Raw genomic sequence first — 13,968 nt, 5'->3', positions numbered from 1 at the left:
AAAAAAAAAAAAAAAAAAAAAAAAAAAAAAAAATTTAAAGAAACCTTGAACTCAGTAGCAGACACTCCCTGTTCCTCCTAGCAGCCCTGCCCTACCTGCTGAGTGACAATTCTTGTGCCCTTGTTTCCCCCCAAGTCTGCGAAACAAGCATCACAGGGAGTTGAGGAAGAGGAGGGTCTCTGACAACACATGGAGACTCCTCAGCAGCTCTTCATCCAGGTCTGTAAGGAACAAATCCAGTCCCAAAGACACCAGGTCTCAGAAGCCAAAGCCTGAAATGAGGCCAGCAGGAGGCAGCCTTTGGCTCTGTCTTTTGCCAGATGTGCTAGTTGGGGACACGAAGCTTGGGATGGGGGATCTGGGGGACAGGCAGGGTGGGGAGTGACTCTGGCTGCTCCAGGCATAGCCAAGCTAGCTGTGCTTGGCTTAGTTTCCTGCCCTCAACTCTGCAAATGGTGAGTTTCCTTTTTTTTACTTTTTTTTCTTTGAGATGGAGTCTCGCTCTGTAGCCCAGGCTGGAGTGTAATGGCACAATCTCGGTTCACTGCAACCTCTGCCTCCCGGGTTCAAGCAGTTCTCCTGCCTCAGCCTCCCGAGTAGCTGGGATTACAGGCACACACTACCACGCTTGGCTAATTTTTGTATTTTTAGTAGAGACAGAGTTTCACCATGTTGGCCAGGCTGGTCTCGAACTCCTGACCTCAGGTGATCCACCCACCTTGGCCTCCCAAAGTGCTGAGATTATAGGCATGAGCCACCGCACCCGGCCCCACGATGGGTGAGTCTTCCCTGCCTGCTGAGCTAGACTGGCATGGGACCATTGGGGCCTGCAGGAAATGGCCCACTCCTAGCTACTCTGCCTCGATCCTGGAGTTCTGGGATGTCCCTGTCCCCCAGGGCCTGGCACCCCCACCCTGTTCACCCCTGCCCCCTAGGTTTCCTGTTCAGGCTGCCATCACACCTCTGTCTGCCCCCTGGGTGTCCCTGTAGGACTCACGCCTCTGCCCTATCCACCATGGTCCTGATGAGCTCCCAGAGGAGGCCCGAGAGCGTGGAGCAGGTCTGCCGCATCCATAGCCTGAGGTCCGTGACCACCTGTGCGAGGAGGAGGTGGTGCTCAGGGAGGCCGACGTGTTGCTTCCCTGAGAAGCCAGGACCGTTGCAGAGCTCTAAGTGCCCCCTGGGCTCCCCAAGTTTGGGACAACATGGAGCAGTGGGGTGGAGGGGCTAGAGGCACCTGGTCATTCCGGCTCCGTCCCGTGTGCAGCTTCCCTGCCGTTTCACCAATGAGCTCCTGGAGGTGAAGGGAGACCCAAGGTCACGGTCTGTATCCCCCAAGGAGTCAATCCAGGCAGGGCAGGGTTCTTTATCAGCCCCGCTAACCTACCTCCGTACCCCAGGGCTCCAGGTCCTACCCAAATCTCTCACCATTTCTGCTGAGGCCTATTGTTCTTTTTTTTTTTTTTTTTAATTTTTGTAGTTGTGGGACCTCGTTATGTTGTCCAGGCTGGTCTGGAACTCCTGGCCTCAAGCGATCCTCCCACCTCAGCCTCCCAAAGTGTTAGGATTATAGGCATGAGCCAGGGTGCCTGGCCCATGTCCTAAGGTCTCACCTGCTGTCTGCCAATGGCGAAGTAAACAGAATGATGGTGCTAATGCTCAAAGTGGCCCTGGGCAAGGTGGAGGGGGAGGCCAGGACAGCGGTGGGACTCCAGGGGTCATACCTTCAGGCGGCGCTCGTTGGCTGTGTGGATGTCCTCATCGTTGGGGCTGAGTTTGAAGGTGCCCTGGGCCCACTCCTCAGCCACCTATAGCGGGTAGCAGCAATGCCAGGGGTCAGGTGAGCAGGCATCAGCAGCTAAGAGAGCCCCAGCCCTGGTCCCACCCTATCCGTGATGACTGACTGTCCCCATCCAGGAGCTGAGTCCTGGAAGCGCACCCTGGGAGAGGGGCATCTCAGGCCCACCTTTACCCATGAGCCATGTGGGTCACAGGGATCATTAAAAGATGGAGAGAGGTGGACATCAAGGCACACAGTTAAACAGCACTTGAGCATATAATTAGTTCAATGTGAAACCACAGATGAGCAACACTGCACTATTTGCTTAGGGATTTGGTGGGAGCCTGGGGCCACAGGGAAAGGGCCTTGGGTGGGGCGTTGGCCACGGCGAGTACCTTGTCTAGGCCATGGAGTATCTGGTCCATCTCAGCCTTGGTGAGGAGCCCTGCCTTCTCCAGGCCCCTGCTGTAGGCTTTGCTGCCTTGAACATCCACCTCCCAAAGGTGCCGGTCGTAGGCAATGGACGCGTTGAACTTCTCCATGATGGGGTCCACTGCACCCACAAACCGGCCACCCCAAAGCTTCCCACTCTGGTCAGGAGAGCAAGAACAATTAGTCTCTCCTCCACCCTCCAGAACAGTGCTTCTTGCAGTCTTCGGGAAACTTATCAAGTCTGATGGTAGCAGGGGCATCAGATCATTCTAACTGGGCAGACAAGGAGGCTGAGACCTTCCCAGAGTCACCATGGGACTGAGCATGGGAGTGAGCATGGGAACGTGGCTGAACACCAAAAGTTTGGGTTCTTTTTTTTTTTTCTTTTTTTTGAGACAGAATCTCACTCTGTTGGCGGCCAGGCTGGCATGCAGTGGCGCCATCTTGGCTCACTGCAACCTCTGCCTCCCAGGTTCAAAAGATTCTCCTGCCTCAGACTCCCGAGTAGCTGGGATTACAGGCACGTGCCACCACAGCCCGTTAATTTTTGTATCATTAGTAGAGATGGGGTTTCACCATGTTGGCTAGGCTGGTCTTGAACTCCTGACCTCAGGTGATCCTCCCGCCTTGGCCTCTGAAAGTGCTAGGATTACAGGCATGAGCCACTGTGTGTGGCCTTAAAGTTGGGATTCTTTCCCACCACATGGCCCCACTCCAATGAGATGGTGGCAGGGCCTGAGGCATCCCTGGAACCACAGCAGAGCTTCTGGAACCTTTCCTGCCACTGACCAAGGTGCCAGGTGCCATCCTAATTGTTGACACAACCCTCTGGGGTAGGCACCAACACAAGTCCACTATGAAGAGGGGGAAACTGAGGCACAGAGGGGCATGCAGCCTGCCCTCACCTGAGGTGGGAGAGCCAGGGCTGCAGCCCAGCAGTCTGAAGTCAGAACCCATACTCTTCACCCCTGTTCCACCAGTCAGAACCCACGCTCTTCACCCCTGTTCCACCAGGGCTTCTGGACTTGGCTCTGGTGTCCTGAACCTTTGCTGCAGGGATAGGCAAAGAGGCCTTGAGGGTGTCCACCAAGCTTAAGTGCTCTGCAACTCTCCCTCACAGCTTGGAGCTGGACTAAGATCCCAATTCCTACCACTCCCTTGGCTCTGAAAAGCACCCTGACACCCCCCATTGTCACTGGCCTTCTAGGAGGTCACTGGGTGACCCCTTACTCCCTAGGAGCCAAGGGCAGTGGAATGGTATGTAGGCATCTACGTTTTGTTCTTTTTTTTGAGATACAGTCTCACTCTGTCACCTAGGCTGGAGTGCAGTGGCATGATCTCGGCTCACAGCAACCTCCGCCTCCCGAGTTCAAGCCAATTTTCCTGCCTCAACCTCCCGACTAGCTGGAATTACAGGCGTATGCCACCACACCCGGCTGAGTTTTGTATTTTTAGTAGAGACAGGGTTTCACCATGTTGGTCAGACTGGTCTCGAACTCCTGATCTCAGGTGATCCCCTGACCTCAGCCTCCTAAAGTGCTTGGGATTACAGGCATGAGCCACCGTGCCCAGCCCGTTTTGTTTGTTTAAAACACTTTTAAAATTCTTTTTCTTTTTTTTTGAGATGGAGTCTCGCTCTGTCACCCAGGCTGGAGTGCAGTGGCGGGATCTCGGCTCACTGCAAGCCCCACCTCCCAGGTTCACGCCATTCTCCTGCCTCAGCCTCCTAAGTAGCTGGGACTACAGGCGCCCGCCACCACGCCTGGCTGATTTTTTGTTTTTGTTTTTTTTTTTTAAGCAGAGACCAGGTTTCACTGTGTTAACGAGGATGGTCTTGATCTCCTGACCTCGTGATCTGCCTGCCTTGGCCTCCCAAAGTGCTGGGATTACAGGTGTGAGCCACCGCACCCAGCCTTTAAATTCTTTTTTAGACACAGGGTCTCACTCTGTTACCCAGCTTGGAGTGCAGTGGCACCATCATAGCTCACTGCAGCCTCAAACGCCTGGGCTCAACCAGTCCTCTCGCCTCAGCTTCCCCAGTAGTTGGGACTACAAGCATGCGCCACCACATCCAGACAGTTTTCAAAAATTTTGTAGGGCTGGGCCAGGCCGGGGGCGGTGGCTCACGCCTGTAATCCTAGCACTTTGGGAGGCCGAGGCGGGTGGATCACGAGGTCAGGAGACCGAGACCATCCTGGCTAACATGGTGAAATCCCGCCTCCACTACAAATACAAAAAATTAGCCAGGAGTAGTGGCGGGCGCCTGTAGTCCCAGCTACTCGGGAGGAGGCAGGAGAATGGCGTGAACCTGGGAGGTGGAGTTTGCAGTGAGCCGAGATCGCGCCACTGCACTCCAGCCTGGGTGACAGAGCGAGACTCCGTTACAGGAAAAAAAAAAAAAATTGTAGGGCCAGGAGTGGTGGCTCACGCCTGTAATCCCAGCACTTTGGGAGGCTGAGGTGGGTGGATCACGAGGTCAGGAGATAGAGACCACCCTGGTTAACATGGTGAAACCCAGTCTCTACTGAAAATACAAAAAAACTAGCTGGGCGTGGTGGCGCTCACCTGTAGTCCCAGCTGCTTAGGAGACTGAGGCAGGAGAATTGCTTGAACCCAAGAGGCGGAGTTTGCAGTGAGCCAAGATTGTGCCACTGCGCTCCAGCCTGGGCGACAGAGCAAGACTCTGTCTCAAAATAAATAAATAAATAAAAATAAAAAAAATTGGTAGAGACAGAGTCTCACTATGTTGCCTAGGCTGGTCTTGAACTCCTGGTCTCAAGCCATCCTCCAGCCTCAGCTTCCCAAAGTGCTGGGATTACAGACATGAGCCAAGGCGCTGGCCACATCTATGTTTTGAAAGAGGGCAGAGACCAGGGCATGGGACAGATCAGGGAGGGAGTACAGAATGCCTGGGGCACAGCCCTAGTGCCCAGGACTGGGAGGAGGGTGGGGTGGAGGTGGGCATGTCACTTCACTGACGTCCTTTTTGTGGAAGGGAGTCTACAATGGCCAATGGGGACATATATCCTCCTCTGTCCCCCTGCAATGCCCCAGACTTCTCTTAACCACCTGGCCTGGCACCTATTATTAAACCTCAGGGTTGGGAGGCTCAGGGAGGTGGATCACTTGAGGTCAGGAGTTCAAGATCAGCCTGGCCAACATGGTGAAACCCTGTTTGTACTAAAAATACAAAAATTAGCCAGGCTCGGTGGCGGGCAGCTGTAGTCCCAGCCACTTGGGAGTCTGAAGCAGGAGAATCGCTTGAACCCTGGAGGTAGAGGTTGTGGTGAGCAGAGATGGCGCCATTGCACTCCAGCTTGGGTGACAGAGCAAGACTCCTTCTTAAAAATAATAGTAAGGGCCAGGCGCGGTGGCTCACGCCTGTAATCCCAGCATTTTGGGAGGCCGAGACAGGCAGATCACGAGGTCAGGAGATCGAGACCATCCTGGCTAACACGGTGAAACCCCGTCTTTACTAAAATACAAAATTAGCCGGGCGCGGTGGTGGGCACCTGTAGTCCCAGCTACTTGGAAGGCTGAGGCAGGAGAATGGCGTGAACCCGGGAGGCAGAGCTTGCAGTGAGCGGAGATCGCGCCGCTGCACTCCAGCCTGGGCGACAGAGCGAGACTCCGTCTCAAAAAAAAAAGATAATAATAATAATAAGTTAAAGATAATAATAATACCTATCTGATAACCTTGTTGTGAGCATTTAATCAGATAGCATTTGCAAATTACATATATAACGTGGTGCCTGGTGTTCAGGAAGGACTTGAGAAATGCCAGCTGTTACTAAGGGAGGGCTGGCAGGGGATAGGACATGCTTCAGCTCTACTCCTGGTTCCTGGGTGCACCCCAGAGACCTCTACAGTGCTCTGGCCCTGAGCTGTGAGCTGACCCCTCCATGCCCAACAGCCCCAGCTGCCAAAGGACTCTGCCCTGCAGAGGCAGGCTCCACCCCCACCCCGTCTTTTGAGCTGGTCCTGCCTCTTACCCCACAGCTGCCCCACCAAGCCCAGATCTCCAGCAAAGCACCACGTGGGGACCTGGTCCTGATCACTGGAGCCAGCCAGCCAGTCAGAATTGGGGCCAGCCTGCCCTTCAGCCGGGAACCTGGCACCGCCTCCCCCAGCGGGCTCCTGGGCCACCCTGCCTAGGTTGTTAGTAATAAAAACAACTACTTAATAAGCGGAGCGGCAGCCAAACCAATTAGTGCCAACCTACAGGAAGGTCGGGGGCAAGCTGAGGTCACCTGGAGCACTGGGCTTGTGGGAAGCCAGACCACTGTGCTCCAGACCAAACTCCTATCCTTACTGGCAGGCATAATAGGACCTTACGGGGAGATCAGAGTGAGGTGCCTCCCCTTGGGCACTGAGGAGAGGGGAAGCCCAGTGTGGTAGCAGAAGGTTCTACTGCAAGCCAGGACACATCTGGGCCAGAATGGTCTCTTCAGGGCCAGAGGATGGGGCACTGAGTCGGGCTGGGTTGAATGAGCAACAGTCAAGGTTGAATGTACATGGGAAATATCAGTTTTGGTTTTGGGATTTGTGGGTTTTTTTCCTTTTTTGAGGTAGAGTCTTGCTTTGTCACCCGGGCTGGAGTGCAATGGTGCGATCTTGGCTCACTGCAACCTCTGCCTCCCGTGTTCAAGCGATTCTCCTGCCTCAGCCTCCCGAATAGCTGGGACTACAGGAACCTACCACCACACTTGGCTAATTTTTGCATTTTTAGTAGAGATGGGGTTTCACCATGTTGGCCAGGCTGGTCTCAAACTCTTGACCTCAGATGATCCACCTGCCTCGGCCTCCCAAAGTGTTGGGATTTCAGGTGTGAACCACCATGCCTGGCAGGGTTTTCTATTTTTATTTTTTGAAACTGGATCTCATTCTGTTGCCTAGGTTGGAGTGCAGGGTGAGATCATGCTCACTGCAGTCTCAAACTTCGGGGTTCAAGCAATCCTCCTGCCTCCGCCTCCTATGAGACTACAGGTGTATGCCACCACACCTGGGTAATTTTCAAAATTTTTTTGTAGAGACAGTATCTCACTATGTTGCCCAGGCTGGTCTGGGATTCCTGGGCTTCAGCAATCCTCCCGCCTCAGCTTCCCAAAGTAGAAATATCAGTACTGTTGTGGTTAGCCACCATTTATTGAGCACCTACTGTTGTTCAGCCCTGTGCTAGGGATTTGACATGTGTTATTATGGCCTTTTATGAGGTGGGCAATATTACCCCTATTTCACAAATGAGGAAAGAGGTTTGGAGGGCCCAAGTGACTGGTACAGAAACCAAGTCTGTTTGGCTCCGAAGTCCAGGCCCTGCTCCCCCGCCCCCCGCCCATGACCCAGAAGCTTGCAGGGCACTGAGAAAGAGGAAGTGAATTGCTAGCTAATGAAGGCCAGAAGGGCCTGGAACCCAGACCTCCTGCTTCCCGGGGTTCCCTTCATCAAGCATCAGGTGAACAGCCCCTTTCCCCTGAAGTGTCCAAAGCAATGGCCTCATAATCTAGTGCCTTACAGAGGGAGGCCAACAGCTATTATTACCCCCATTGCCAGATAAATCAACTGTGCCCCAAAGGAAGGAAACCTCTGCCCAGGACTCCGGCATCTCAGTGGTCAGGAAGAGAAGCCAGGAGCCACTGACCCTAAGGAGCAGGGTCCAGTGAGACAGGAAGGCAACCAGGCACTGGGGTTGCTGGAGTCACAAGGCGAAGTCCCCTTTTTCCTGGTTCTTTCCACATGCCACAGTCAAGGACAAGAACACTTAGGGGCTAAGCCTTATTCTATAAACAGGGACAACTGCTCCAGCAGGAGAAGGGGTGTGGTGTGGGGTGGGACCTGACAGGAGGACACGGGGAAGAAGGAATGAAGAGGTGGAAGGCTGAAGGCTTGGGAGCACTTTTCCTGGCCAGGCAGGCATCACTGTGAGGTGAGGGCAGAGCCACTCTACCCCTAGTAGTGTGGGTTGGTGGGTTTGCCAAAAGGGCTGCCTGGGGACACAGGTGAGTCCCAGTAAAGGTGACTGCTGAGCTCCAGAAGATGCGCCCGGGAGGGTTGGGGATGCCAGCTTCCTGGGTAATTTTCAAAATTACTTCCTGGAGGGCGATTCCCAGCAGGGTGGCCCGAGGCAGGTCTGGCGCCCCACCCTCTCGTTTGGGGCTGGGAGGACAGGCGTCCCGAGGTCCCACTCACCTCCGAGGCCATATTGGGCAGTTCCTTGTCGTCCGGAAGCTTCGGTCCACCGGGTCTGGAAGACAAGACAGGACTGACGACCTCCTTGGCCAGCAGGGTCCCCCGGGCCAGGCTGGCTCCGAGTTCTGGGCACTGCGCTTGGCCGAGCTCAGCCCTTGGGAAGACGGACGTGAGCGCGCGCCACCGTTCTCGGCGTTCTCCACGCCCGTCCCGCCCATCCGGCTGCCGCGCACTCACCTCCGCCTGGTAGCAAGGACACTGTCGCGCCCGCCACTGGCCAGGGCTTTTCTGGCTATAGGATGGCGTCAGCAGCCGCCGGCCCTGTCCCCACCCCTGGCGGGGGCCGCGTCAATAGGAGGCAGCCCGGTGGGTTGGGCGTTGCCTCCGTCCTCCAATCCTGGCTGTGGGCGGGGACACCTCCGGCTGAGCTAGGAGCTGAGCTGCACCGCGGCAGGAAAGCGGGCCGTGAAAAGGGTGGGAGGGACCCCGACGTGGAAGGGGGCTGGGCTCGGGTTGGGGAGGGTAGTGCCCTGGCGTTCGCGCTGCGGTCAGCAGACACGCAGGGGACTGGAGACTCGGGCCAGGGGTAAAGGCTATGACATCAGGCCCGGGCCTGGCGGCTTCACAAGATATATAAGGTGAAATGGCATGTTCGCCCGTTAATTCATTCATTCAACAAACACGTACCAAGCACTTCCATGTGCCAGGTACAGAGTTAGAAAGGCATCGAGGAAAAAGGAAGGGCCATCAGAAATAAAGCCCGTGCCAGGCGCGGTGGCTCACAGCTGTAATCCCAGCACTTTGGGAGGCAGAGGTGGGAGGATCGCTTGAGGCTGAGTTGGAGATCAGCCTGGGCAATGTAACAAGATCCCACCTCTACAAAAAAAATAATTTAAAAAAGAAAATAGCCGGGCGTGGTGGTGCACGCCTGCAGTCCTAGCTATTGAGGAGGCTGAGGTGGGAGGAGCAGTGGAGCCCAGCAGTTCGAGGCTGTAGTGAGATATTGTGCCACGGCACTCCAGCCTGATTCCTCTAAAAAAGAAAAGAAATGCGGCCAGAGACCAAGCGCGGTGGCTCACGCCTGTAATCCCAACACGTTGGGAGGCCGAGGCAGATGGATCATGAGGTCACGAGTTTGAGACCAGCCTGGCCAAGATGGTGAAACCCCATCTCTACTAAAAATACAAAAATTAGCCGGGCACGGTGGCGGGTGCCTGTAATCCCAGCGAGTCGGGAGGCTGAGGCAGGAGAATCGCTTGAACCTGGGAGGTGGAGATTGCAGTGAACTGAGATCGTGCCACTGCACTCCAGCTCTGGATGACAGAGCAAGATTCCATCTCAAAAAAGAAAGAGAGAAAGAAAAAAAAGAAAAAAGGCCGGGCACCGTGGCTCCTGTAATCTCCAGTCACTTTGAGAGGCTGAGGCGGGGCGGGATCACGAGGTCAGGATGATCGAAAACCATCCTGGCTAACACGGTGAAACCCTGTCCTCACTAATAAATACCAAAAAACAATTAGCCGGGGTGTTTGGCGGGACGCCATGTAGTCCCAGGCTACTCCGGAACCTGAGCAGGGAGCAATGGCAGTGAATCCCAGGGGCGTGAACCCAGGAGGCAGAGCTTGCAGTGAGCGGGATTGTGCCACTGCACTCCAGCCTGGGCGACAGAGCGAGACTCCGTCTCAAAAAAAAAAAAAGAAGAAGAAGAAAGAAAGGAAGGAAGGAGGGAAGGAAGGAAGGAAGGAGAAAGAAAGAAACGAAACAAAAGAAATGAAGCCTGACTTCAAGAAGTTCCAACATAGCATAGAGGAGGTGTGCAGGAAGCACGGGGGTGGGGCATGGGGGTGCTATATTGGGTACTCAGAGAAGATGTCCTTGATCTGATTAATTAATTATTCAACCAAAATGACAGGCTGGATTCTAGGCACTGGGAGTACCCTGAAGGGGCTTCTAGTGAACCTGTCCTCTGAATTGGGTCTTGGAAGATGGGGGGGATTTGCCCAGGGAGGAAGGGGAGAAGAACATTCCAGGCAGAGGGAGAAGTCTGGACAAAAAAGGTGACTGGCCTGCTTTAAGAACAGGAAATCATCCAAGTGGCTATAATTATAACAAAAGGTAGGGAGGAGAGGTGGAAGGAGTTTGGGGAAAGGCTGTGAAGAGTTTTCAATGTCAAGAAAAGGAGTTTGTTCTTGGCCCTGTAGGTCATATAGGGAGCCCAAATCAGTTTTAAAATCAGAGGAGCCAAATTTATTTTATTTTATATTTATTTATTTATTTATTTATTTGAGACAGAGTTTCCCTCTTATTGCCCAGGCTAGAGTGCAATGGCACAGTCTCGGCTCACTGCAACCTCCGCCTCTCAGATTCAAGGGATTTTCCTGCCTCAGCCTTCCAAGTAGGAAGGTTACAGACATGCACCACCATGCCTGGCTAATTTTGTATTTTTAGTAGAGACAGAATTTCTCCATGTTGGCCAGGCTGGTCTTGAGCTCCTGACCTCAAGTGATCCGCCCGCCTCGGCCTCTCAAAGTGCTGGGATTACAGGTGTGAGCCACCGTGCCCAGCTGAAACCCCATCTTAAAAAAGAAAGAAAGGAAGGAAGGAAGATAAATCTAGCTATAGTATTGAGGATGAAATGGAGGGAGAAGAAGAGACAGATGGCTGGAATGTGTTGTGGTTTGAAGGTTTTTAGCCCTCGCTCAACTCAAGAGTGGAATTACTTGGAGTTCCCAGAATGCATCGGACTGTTTCAAGCCTTCCTAAATGCTCTTCCCTGTGCCTGGGATGCCCTTCCCTCAGTGTCGGTCTTGCTACCTCCCATTCGTCCATCAGTATTCTAGCCAAACATCATCAATGTCAGGCAGACTCCCAGCTGATCCAGGTGTCCAGCTCTGGGCTCCCGTGTGATCCTGAGTGTATGGGCATTTAGCAATCTTTTCCTGATTTGGGAGCACTGTCATAGTGCCTTCTGGGCCTTCTCCACCACCCAAGTGGTGAGCTCCTTGCAAGCAAGGGCTCATCTGACACATTTCTATGCCCTGACTCCCATCCCTCTCCTGTCTTCCCCCACAAAAGCCCTAGAACTGGGCTGCAGCTGACCACTGGGAGGACAGAAAACACTGTTAGACCAACTGTATGCCTTGTGGTCCTGAAAAATGCGAAAGTGGAGTGGCAAGTCCCGAGATCCACCAGCTAGTGTCTGAGGCCTAGAATCCCTTCCTGGGAGGCCTCGTGTGAAAGTCAGTGGCGTTCTGCAGATGTGAGGTCGTACTTCTGAATATCCAGCAAAATACTGGGGCCAAACCCTTTGGCAAATGAACTGAGGCTAGAAAGAGAGTTGGAGAAGTGGTTTGACAGCAGAGCTGTAACCACAATACCTAACATGGGTAAGTCACCAGGTGGCAGGCTCTGAGCTAAAATTCATCTCATTGCATCTTCACGACAGTGCTGTTTATATATAAAGAAACAGAAGCTGGCAGGGCTTGGTGGTTCACACCTGTAATCTCAGGACTTTGGGAGGCCAAGGCGGGCAGATCACCTGAGGTCAGGAGTTCGAGACCAGCCTGACCAACATAGAGAAAGCCTGTCTCTACTAAAAATACAAAATTAGCTGGACATGGTGGCGTATGCCTGTAATCCCAGCTACTCGGGAGGCTGAGGCAGGAGAATCGCTTGAATTGGGTGGCAGAGGTTGCAGTGAGCCAAAATCGCACCATTGCACTCTAGCCTGGGCAACAAGGCTGAAACTCCATCTCAAAAAAAAAAAAAAAAAGAAAAAAAGAAACAGAAGCTGCAAAGGGTTAGGGGTTAGAGGACATGTACACAGGCACCCAGGTAGAAGAGAACAGTCAGTCTGGCTGCCCAGATGACAAAAGAGAGATTATCAGTCCAGGTTTGTTTGCAGCAAACAGCAAGCTTGCAAGTTTGGCATATGTGGAGTCCATGCTGTAGGGATGGGGAAGGGAACTCAGGAAGAGGAGAAAGACAGGAAGGCAAGCCGGGCATGGTGGCTCACGCCTGTGGTCCCAGCTACTCGGGAGGCTGAGGCAGGAGAATTGCTTGAACCCTGGAGGCAGAGGTTGCAGTGAGCTGAGATCACGCCACTGCACTCTGGCCTGGGGACAGAGCAAGACTTAGTCTAAAAAGAAAAAAAAGAAAGACAGGAAGGCAGCATAAAGGCTTGCAAAAAAACCCCACAAAAAATAAAAAACAAATAAACAAAAAGCAGATAAGTCAAAAGTGTCTGCAGCTGAGTCCCTGATGGTTGACACTGAAATGGACGTGAGGCTTTATCTTGACAAAGCATTAAAGACTTTATCTTGACTTGGCGTTAAAGACTCATAGGAGGGCAGGACGCAGTGGCTTATGCTTGTCATCCCAACACTTTGGGAGGGTGAGGTGAATGGATCACCTGAAGTCAGGAGATCAAGACCAGCCTGGCCAACATGGTGAAACTATGTCTCTACCAAAAATACAAAAATTAGAGTGCGGCCCGTCCTGTCCTTGCCATGAAGCCACAGCAGGCACCAGTGTCCAGAAAGGTGTTCATTCAGCGAGATTGCAGCAGTGGCACACACTGCCAGATCCAGACCGAGCTCCCCACGGAGCTGGAGAACTGGATTGATAGGCAGCAGTTTGAAGAAATAGTTCGAACTCTAAATAACCTTTATGCAGAAGCAGAGAAGCTTGGCAGCCAATCATATCTCAAAGGTTCTTTGGCTTGTTTAACAGCATATACCATCTTCCTATGCATGGAAACTCATTATGAGAAGGTTCTGAAGAAAGTCTCCAAACACATTCAAGAGCAGAATGAGAAGATCTATGTTCCACAAGGCCTCCTCCTGACAGACCCCACTGAGTGAGGACTGCGAGTTATTGAAATTACCATTTATGAAGACAGAGGCATGAGCCACAGAAGATAAACCATAGAATTAAATATCCCACTTCCAGCCGGGCCCCTCATGTATCCATTGGCCGACCACAGAGTGTCCCTACCTCCTCTCCAGAGCATCATTCCTTTCTATCTGCCGCTAGATCCACGGTGCCATTTACTCCAAGGACTTACTTTGTAGCGTTCCACACCTGGAGTGACCTCTAGTCTCTCAGCATCCACTTTGTGTCTCTAAATTGTGTAGGATTCTGTAATCTTTTGACTAGTTTCTGAGAAAACACAATGAAGCATTTCACTTTTTTTATTCAAGGCCATTTAATAAAACGCAGCTGGTCAGCCCAGTGCAAAGCTTATTATCTGCCACCAGTACATACCATTGGTTCTCTTCATTCCCTGGGGCAGCTTCTTAGGTAGCTTTAGACCTCAACAAGTTGTATCTTCACCAGTGTTCCATCTTGTTCCCCTAAATTAATAAAATGCTTTTCTCCAGGATTTTGGCAAGGGTTGGTTGTGGCTGTGGTTGTGCTAATGCACCTCCTAGATTTCAAAGATTTACCGGTTTTACCATGACTCAAATCTTAAGATCTGTTTCTACTATTCAGTTCTTCAAACTGAAGCTCATTGAAAAAATAATGTATAATGTTATTTGTTTTATTATAGCAATTATTCCTCATTAAAGCAG

At 52.5% G+C, this 13,968-nt stretch overlaps 1 protein-coding gene and 1 pseudogene across 3 annotated transcripts in view; one reads left to right on the top strand and one right to left on the bottom strand.

The window, feature by feature from the left end:
* Nucleotides 1-8,725, bottom strand: part of ASL (argininosuccinate lyase) — an 18,020-nt gene extending 9,295 nt beyond the window's left edge. For 2 of the 3 annotated variants that reach the window (XM_017869579.1, XM_017869580.1), the window contains exons 1-5: nucleotides 8,399-8,656; nucleotides 2,176-2,370; nucleotides 1,725-1,808; nucleotides 1,238-1,294; nucleotides 998-1,095 (exon numbers count right to left, since the gene is read on the bottom strand). In XM_017869579.1, coding sequence (XP_017725068.1) covers nucleotides 998-1,095; nucleotides 1,238-1,294; nucleotides 1,725-1,808; nucleotides 2,176-2,370; nucleotides 8,399-8,410 — 446 coding nt within the window. In that variant the 5' untranslated portion in view covers nucleotides 8,411-8,656. Of the gene's footprint in view, nucleotides 1-997; nucleotides 1,096-1,237; nucleotides 1,295-1,724; nucleotides 1,809-2,175; nucleotides 2,371-8,398 lie in introns of all 3 variants that reach the window. The other variant, XM_017869578.1, reaches the window with a different exon arrangement.
* A 4,178-nt stretch (nucleotides 8,726-12,903) lies between these two features.
* LOC108527998 (golgin subfamily A member 7 pseudogene) lies at nucleotides 12,904-13,273 on the top strand (annotated as a pseudogene).
* The last annotated feature ends 695 nt before the right edge of the window (nucleotides 13,274-13,968 follow it).

The sequence above is a fragment of the Rhinopithecus bieti genome, unplaced genomic scaffold (assembly GCF_001698545.2).
Source record: "Rhinopithecus bieti isolate Rb0 unplaced genomic scaffold, ASM169854v2 scaffold_5305, whole genome shotgun sequence".
NCBI lineage: Eukaryota > Metazoa > Chordata > Mammalia > Primates > Cercopithecidae > Rhinopithecus > Rhinopithecus bieti.
Note: the sequence above shows the minus strand (reverse complement) of the source record. Positions and strands in the feature narration are given on the sequence as shown.